The sequence below is a fragment of the Vicia villosa genome, linkage group LG1 (genome assembly GCF_029867415.1).
Source record: "Vicia villosa cultivar HV-30 ecotype Madison, WI linkage group LG1, Vvil1.0, whole genome shotgun sequence".
NCBI lineage: Eukaryota > Viridiplantae > Streptophyta > Magnoliopsida > Fabales > Fabaceae > Vicia > Vicia villosa.
Window position 1 is genome coordinate 18,660,311 of NC_081180.1, and position 8,911 is coordinate 18,669,221.

The window sequence follows — 8,911 nt, forward strand, 5'->3', positions numbered from 1 at the left end:
GGGAAGGCGATCATTAAGATTTGTGGAAAATTGGCGTTTGAAGCTCGGTTTATCTTGTCACGATCTAGGAAACCTATTTCTAATTGATCCTCAATTTGAGGTATGGCATCAATTTCCACTTGGAAGAGGCACTCCCGTAGAGGATCTAGGTTGGATGTTATGGTGTTGTAGATCTTATTGATAGACTCTAATTAAGGCAAGAATAGGATCGAAAGATTCAACAAAATTCTTTGGTGCGATGAACGGAGATACCACAACCATTTTTTATGCTTCCGATATAGATCTAGCTTCAGAGCGAAGATGATGTATCTGTGAGATTTCACAGGAATTAGAAGTCAAATTCTTCAGAACTATAACTAGGTGTATTTTAATAGTGAATGATCTTGACTTGGTAATGTTGATATCTGCTACGGTGGCGTGGAATGGACCTACAAGGTTAGCACTCCAACACCCAAGTCGCTTCAGAATTCAAGATGAGAGTAGTAAAATGGATATTAGAATAGTGTACCTTAAATATCTCGTGTGGTAACTTTTATACCTTAAATCATTTGGAGTGAATCGACGTTGGGCCTGGGCTTTTTGGGCCTTTGGTTGGTCCATAACGGTTAAATAGTTTTTTTTTGTTATACTAGCATACTACATAAATATTTTATTATACTAATGTGTGAACCACACCGGAAATAAAGATGAATTTATTGTGAAAAAAATATGAATTAGTTGAAATTTACTATTTGTTGCTTATCAGGAATTAAATTTGAATAATTTATCAATTATTTAAGAATTATGCTCATGATTGATTGCAATTGAATACATTAAAATTTACTTTTTTTTGTTACAAAGACCGAATCTCAAATGAAAAGAAAAAAAACTACAAAGGACCAATTCTTTGGTACAAAGTACCCCTTCCATCCGTGGCTAAATGCCTATGCAATTTGGAATATCATCATGGAAAACTAGACCATTTCCTCTTGCAACTCCAGCTTTTGCTAACACATTCGCATACTGATTAACTTCTCAAAATGAATGGGTTACTTTCACTTTCTCATGCAACATCATGAGGTGATAAATTTTCTTAAGCAAAGAATAATCATCGGTGTCCGTATTTTTTCCAGACTCCAACATTTTGACAATTATAATAGAGTCCACATTCAGCTCCACTTTCATCATGCCTAATCTCTGGGGTCATGGTTAGCCCTTCATAAATACTCAAAGTTCCGCCCGGAAGCACTTCACATTTCTCCATTTTTTGAAAAGCCACATTGACACTTTTTAGTCATATCCTGAATTATTCCCCCGCAGCCAGATGACTCATTTTCTTTACTCCCCACATCTGTATTAAGCTTAACTCAATTCCCCTATGAGGTTTCCAACCTATCATGATTTATGTTTTCTCTATATTCAAAGTCATTTTATTATTTCGTAACACATTATCACACTCTTCCACTCTTTGTTGAACATAAATTCCCGAGTAATATGACCCTTGATATTGATCTTCATGTTCCTCCCTATTGCGCCACATCCATTGAGAACCAACTATCCAACGCATCCACATGCTATGACAATCAACAGCCAAATATTTACTCCACTCATTATTTTCATTCAGGTTTAGCTCTATCAAATTATCAAGATCCATATTAAATAATTCCCACTAAAAATTGGTCGAAAAAACGTTCTTTCACACCTGAATAGCTTTGGGACAATCTCTAAACACACGAAGAGTTTATTCATACACACAACCACACAACTTATACTCCGCACTACCTATCCATCTTCTACTTTTTTGAAAATTCGTCAAGAGACGATCATGCGCCAACAACCAAACAAATTTTTTTATTCTCTTTTGCACTTTCAGGTTCCAAATCTTCCACCATCATATAACCACGACTGCTTCCTTTATCTTTATCATATTGACATACAAGTCCTTAACCGAATATGTCTCATTTTTTGACCCTGCAATAGTGAACTCATCCTCACCATAATCTAGACTTGGTGGAAGAGCTTTGATTTTATGCACTATCGATTCCGACAACCACAAACACAACTTTTGCCAATCCCACTCACATGTAAGATAGACTACATAACTTATTATTTATGATTTCAAGTCACTCCAAACTCATAATTATTTTAAAGTATTTTTAAATTACATTAATTATTTTTTATGATAACTCTATTTATTATAAATTAAATATTTTGTATGAAGTATAATTTGCATACGTACTTATAACTGTTAGTTTATTTTAGCAATCATCCTAATTTTTTTGAGAATTTCTTTGCCAACCTCCCTACCTTCTAGTCCACCTCTGGTGAAAACCCCATACTACCCCTGACTTCGGAAATGCATTTTCGAAATGCAAGAAAAAGGTGTTTTCGGAGATGCATCTCTGAAAACGCCTTTTTTTTTGAAAAAATTGTCTTATTTCGGAAGTTCATATCCGAAAACAGCATTTCGGAAGTGAACTTCCGAAATACTGCGCGTTCTGCAGATTTATTAAAACACCCCCTCCCCCATTCATTTACCCTAACTCAAATAAAAAACAAGCAAAGACGAAAATTTGTGCAAACACACTTCCAAGGCTGCATCAAGGCTCCAATCACATTGCTATACAACATTCAAAAGCCCACAAATCACTCAATTTGTAAGTTTTAAATTTGTTAGATTCATTATTCAAATGCATGTTATTTAGGGTTTCAATTGCATAAATGATATATGGACTGGTTGTTAGTAGTATTTAGGTTGTTTAGAAGCTTTTTGAATTGGTTTTATGTTTGATTTTGGGGTCTGCCATGGAAGTTTCAGAAAACCCCATCGCAGGGATGTTTCGGAAGTTCATTTCCGAAAACACCTCCATCCCAGTTTTCGGAAATGAACTTCCGAATTGTATCAGAAGTTCAAAATTTTTTAGTTTTTTATTTTGTCTCGCATATTAATCGATTTCAATTGTTTACAGGAACATGTCAAGCAACCAACCAACACGCATCAGACAGGGTAGGGAGACCCAGACTGCGTCAGCTACACAGGGTAGGGAGTGTCCGTTTTAATTTGCAAGTACTTTATTTTTAACGCCTTTGTTTATTGTGCCTGTTTCTTTGAAGTTTGTGTGCATGCGTTCTGCTTCACCTCCTTTGTTCTTTAATGACTTGTCCGTTTCCCAAGCGTTTTTGTCCCCTTTCTTCTTTTATAAAAGGAGGTCTCATGAACCTTTCTTTCTTCATTTTTACGCAGGAATGGGTGGCGCTAAGGGAAAAAAGGAGGTGAAGGAGAAGAAGAAGGTTTCGACCGGCTCTACTTCGTGCTCTCGCGGAGTGAAGGAGGTGAAGGAGAAGAAGAAGGTTTCGACCGACTCTACTTCTCGTTCCCAGGGGGCCCGGGGCCCGGATGCTCAAGCTCAACTATCTGGCGTGAGAGTCGTGGTTGATGCTGATGGTTCTGAGACTGAGTGGGATGAGGATTGGTATCAGTATCTTCATTCGGAGGAGTTCGCTCGTCGGGCAGAATAATGTGTTTTTCTTTTGTTTGATGTGTATTTTGTAACGCTCGTCGGGCAGAATAACGTGTTTTTGTTTTGTTTGACGTGTTTTGTTTTGTTTTGTTTTGATTTCGGATTGTATCTTTCGCACAGTGTTTTTGGATTTTATTTATCATATTAGTATTTTCTGTTTATATGTCGCTTATTTTATTTGCCGTTTGCGTTTAATTAAAATGCGAGACTGTTTAAGAAAAAACATAAAAAAAACACATTTTCTGCATAATTCGGAAATGAACATCCGAATTCACCCCCATGAGGTGTTTTCGGAAGTTCATCTCCGAAGACACCCCCCATGAGGTGTTTTCGGAGATGCACTTCCGAATTATGGAAATTTTTTTAAAAAAAAAGCGCTTCGGAAGTTCATTTCCGAAGCAGGGGTATTTTCGGATTTTCGCTGGGGGTGACCCCATAGGAAGGTGGCTAAAGAAATTTTCATTTTTTTTTGCTTTAAAATAGTAACAAATTCTATATCTCATAAGCTTGCTTTTAAACCATATATTAAAAAAATAAGAGTAACTAAAAAGCACCAGCAGCATATCCAAAAAATAATGCTTCTGAAGTTCAGATTAGTTTTTGCTAACTAAAAGACAAACTTGAACCACATACTATACTCTTACTTTACAAAACTGAATGAAAATATTAATAATCCTCAAGGTCAAAGTAGAACTTTCCTTAGGATGTAACATAATAGAAGAAACCAAAAAATCAACAATCAACTACCCTTTTTAAAGACAGAACATTGAATAAGGTAAAGAATATAAGCACAAAAAACATGTGTTTATTAAGAAACAATAGATAAATCATGTTTCAATTGCATAGAAGAAGGGTCCACCACAACAATAACACAACCAATTACAGCCTCTTACTCTTCAATGAGTTGCAAGTACATTCTCACCTTTCAAATACCTCTCACTAAGTGTTGAATTATCTTCTTGAGTTCATTCTCAGCCATGGCTAATACTGATAGTATCACTAATCTTGTCATTAACAGTGTCAGTGATGCTGCCTCTGTCAAGAATTTTTCTGCTAACTGGTAATTCTTCTATAAACTCATGTCATATCTTGTGTGTGTTTTTGGTTTTAATCCTTCTGTTTTGGGGGAAAGGGTTATAGTGATCTAGTGTTTGAATGATAGCTGAGAAATGATCAGTTCTTTGGAATTTGTGGTTTTAGATTATTTATGCTCTAGGCTATGAAAAATATTTAGTTTCAACTTGGAAACATGTTTTGAATTCACCAAATCAGATCTGAGAGAGTTGTTGCTATCAGATATTTAGTCATCAGAGCCCATCTCAAGTTTTTGGAAATCCTGTGTAACTTAGCTGTAGTTTAACGCAAAATAAATAGAGGCTGTATTCAAACGCGATTTAACTGAGACAATATTTTAAGAGGACCTATTAAGCACATTTTAACTGAGACAAATTTTAGACCTATGTGGCATTCTGCTTTTGAATCCTATGAATTCATTGGCACAGTCTGTCTTGTATGCCCTAAAAAACGACCCAGAATCATACAACAAAACTATCATACCAACAAATGTGAAACTTATGTGTTTTTCCCCTTGTTGCTCTTCAGGCCAATGTCATCATCTGGACTGAATGCAAAAGGTCAATTTGCCATCTACTATAATGGAAGCATGTGTGTATATGATGGAATTCCTGCAGAAAAGGTAAATACTTATTAGAAGATTTCATTCAAGCACCTACCTTCATTAGTTCACATCATGTGTCATGGTTTTAACACAACTCATTTGTTTATTCTATACTTATCAACAACAGGTGCAAGAAATATTGATGATGGCTGCTACCACTGCCAAGTCTTCTGAATTGAAAAGTGGAATTCCATTCACTTCACTCTTTACCAGTGCCACCCCTTCTTCCCCACAAGGAACTTCTAACAATTTGCCTTCTCCTCCATCAGTCTGTTTCCCTGCTGCTGACAAGAGTTCCATTTGCAGGATGCAAGGTACTAACTCCTTCATTATATTATTAAAGAGAACTATATATTACTCTGTAATTCCAACACCTCCGAAAAAAATATGTCAGTATCCATGTCTGAAACCAACACCGACACTTGTGAAGATATGGTGTTTCCGGTGTCTGTGTTTCATAAATATAGCATATTACATTGATGAATATGATAAAAATGTAAATGTTTTGTGTTCAGAGTTTCCATTAGCACGAAGACAGTCACTTCAAAGTTTTTTTGAGAAGAGAAGGATCAGGTATGTATGTCATGTTTGAATTCAGTTTACAATTTCCAAATGTTGTTATTTTTTTTATTGATTCCATTTGTGTTAAATTATTCAATAAAGGGTCCGTAGCAAAGCACCTTATACCTCATCATCATCAAAAGAAGCTAACAACATGAACAACAACTTCAACACAGCATTGGTTCCTTTCACTTGAGGGCAAGCAAATATGTTGGTGTCATCAAGTGGTATTAATATGTTATGTTATGTTTTCCACACCATATTATAAGCCTAATTAATTTATTATTATTGTTGTTGAACCTTAATGTGTAACGGTTAATGTCTAGCAAATATCCATTACTATGGTTAGAAACCAGAACACATATCTCTTAAACTGTTGTTAATGTGTCTGTATTATTGATTATCAATTATGTACTATTTCCTTTGTATTAACCACTGATTCCAACTCAATCTGACACACTTGTTACTCTACTTGTCGGTTGGTTCAAAATATAAATTATAAAATTCAGCATCCACATGATATATTGGAACGTGAATTTCATGCTACTTATAGGTCTGCTTTAATAAACCCTGCAAAAGTAAAAGTTTGAAACATACTATATGAAGATGTGTGAGAGTGAGACATTTAAATATGTCTGAGTTTGACTAGAACAGCAAAGTTAAGATTCTTACTCATTACAATTCAATTGTATATTAGTCCACTAAAGTTTGTCCTACAAATTTAAAATTTTAATATAAGATAATTGATCTCTTTTTAATATAAGATAATTGATCTCTTCCACCTGTCCCAACACTGGCTAACTACGCGACAGTTGGTAGATGGGTTGAAATTATGAGTGTGTCTGTGTGTGTAAGTCATTCAAATTAAAGACAAAAATAATATTCTGTTCAGTTTAGTTTTGGTCTTTTGGATAACTAACTAAATAATTTAATCCAAACATGTAATTGATTATATATGGTAGTTTGAATAAGTTCGGTTAATTTAAAATTTTCACAAACAATATGAAAATATTGTAAAAGATGAATTGTTTTGTATTGAGATTTGAGAGCATATATTTTTTTACACACATAAGTGTATCTTAAAGGTTGTTATGGAACTAGGAAACGAGATCTTTCTGTGTGGTGGTGAATGCTTTTGATACGGCAGAATATGGTGAATTTGTAAAGTTAATATTTTGATGTCTAAGTTAGTGAAGTATTTGACAAGCAATTTAGAGTGAATATGAAAAAGATGGCGTGTGTGGAACTTATATAGGGCAAACAGTTAAAATTGTTCCTATTCAATCTGACGTGTTGTGTGGAACTCCATTCGCTTGGATTACACGGTGAGACAAATATCGTAGTTGGGATCCAATGCTCCGTGCTTGGGTGAGGTCATACTTGTTCCTAATTGTTGTTTGCACCTTTCATATTGGGTCTGTGATTGGGCCTTTGTTCACAGGCATTGTGAACTACCCAAAACAATATTGTCTTTCAAGCCCTTGTTGCTACTTGTTAAAGCAAGGTTGTGTTGTCCAGGCTACCGTTGATCGTCCTTCGATTTTTCAACTGGTATTCCGTTGGGGAAGCATGAATTATTTTGGGAGAACTTAGTTGCATTGTGAACAAGCACATTGAATTCTCTTCTCGTAACTACCATGTTTCGTGGGAACTTAACATATGTTTCTAGGCTAGACAGTGACAATGTCCCTCTTTTTTAGGGTACTTAAAGTGTTTGAGTAAATCGAGACGAGATCATGATTGTTGGTGGCGATGCTGTTCTTTTCGATGCTATCCAATGTTGATCGTGTGACAAATTCACCATATATATATATATGTGTGTGTGTGTGTGTGTGTGTGTGTGTGTGTGTGTGTGTGTGTGTGTGTGTGTGTGTGTGTGTGTGTGTGTGTGTGTGTGTGTGGTTCTATGGTAACCTTTTCCCTTTTTCACCACTTTGGAAACTCTTTCTTTGCTTTTCTGTAGCCGCTTCTAGTTTTGGTAAACACTCTTTGCTGAATACTGTTTTGACGTTTTTGCGACATCTTTCTGGTGGCCTTTATTCGTGTGATTTACCAAGATCACATATTTTAAAGTAACGACTAAAGTATCTTTCTCTTCTTATTTGTTTCCCTTTTACTAGGTTTTCTCAAAGAAATGGTTATGGAAGATTTGAAGGAAGGAATTGCGGATAAAGTTGGAAGGATGGTTGGTAGCCTCGATCTCAAGGAGGTTGCTAGGGTTTAATTTTGCATGTCTTGCCATTTGATGAGCCTAATTGTTGCAGATGACTTTAAAGCAAGAATGCAAAACTCATACTTACATTAGAGCTTATCGTCATTCTTCTGATTGTGACCTCATAGACAATGAAGTAATGTAGTGGTTGGAATCTCAATCTCGTGCTTATACTTTATTTCGTTCGTTTTTGTGTGCAAGCGATAATCGTGTAATGGACCGTCACACTCATCGGGAAACCTGAACTACATGAGAGGATAATTTATTTGTCTGGGTAGATCAGGAAACATTGGACGTCATTTTCAAACTGTTGTTTGATTGTTCCTTAAGGGACAAATAAATCAGGAAATAACAGTTTGAAAAGGATTTGCTTACAAAAGATTTGCTTCTACACAAGCTGATAGTAAACAGTATTTCAAGAACAATAGACTAAGGAAAGTTTATGAATAGTGTTGTAAGAACGTGAATTAGCAGTCTTTTCCTTTGGACTTCAAGCCTATTTATAGCCAATAAAATAATATATCTGTTGGAGGGTATTTCTGGAATTTCCAGAAAGCTGGCAGCTTGAATCAAAGTGGGGGACAAGATCGGCGACGCGTGCGTCCTTTCGTGGTAGTGGAGCGAAACATTCGATTGTACTATGTATCATGTACTACGTTAACGCTATCTTCTTTTCTTCTTGGAATTTAGAGGCTTCTGATGAGCATGAGTTAGAAGAAAGAAAATAAGCCTTGGTCATCAGAACTTCAAGTCTTCAGACTCTTCAGAACTTCGTCTTCAGAGTCTTCAGCACTTGGTCTTCAGTACCATTTATCTTCACAAACATAAGTCTTCAGCACCTGGACTGTTTCTTTGATAGCGTATCAAAGTCACAACTTCAGAGCCTTCTGAAGTGGTTTGCTACTGTTCATCAGAACTTGTGTAGCACAGAAGCGGAAATTGGTTTCTTTTGATGGTTTG

General features: G+C 35.8%; 1 protein-coding gene across 1 annotated transcript; it reads left to right on the forward strand.

Moving 5' to 3' along the window:
- Positions 1-4,371: 4,371 nt before the first annotated feature.
- Positions 4,372-6,171, forward strand: LOC131602036 (protein TIFY 3-like). Its single transcript, XM_058873986.1, has 5 exons — positions 4,372-4,560; positions 5,103-5,196; positions 5,306-5,492; positions 5,694-5,751; positions 5,842-6,171. Exons 1-5 carry the CDS (start codon positions 4,478-4,480, stop codon positions 5,933-5,935), a joined length of 516 nt encoding a protein of 171 aa, XP_058729969.1. The 5' UTR covers positions 4,372-4,477; the 3' UTR covers positions 5,936-6,171.
- The last annotated feature ends 2,740 nt before the right edge of the window (positions 6,172-8,911 follow it).

Bases quoted from the DNA above. Each gene is read 5' to 3' on its own strand.
- LOC131602036 (XM_058873986.1), top strand. From the start codon at position 4,478: ATGGCTAATACTGATAGTATCACTAATCTTGTCATTAACAGTGTCAGT. The intron at 5,493-5,693 runs GTACTAACTCCT...TTTTGTGTTCAG, and splicing joins TTCCATTTGCAGGATGCAAG to AGTTTCCATTAGCACGAAGA. The intron at 5,752-5,841 runs GTATGTATGTCA...TATTCAATAAAG, and splicing joins TTTGAGAAGAGAAGGATCAG to GGTCCGTAGCAAAGCACCTT.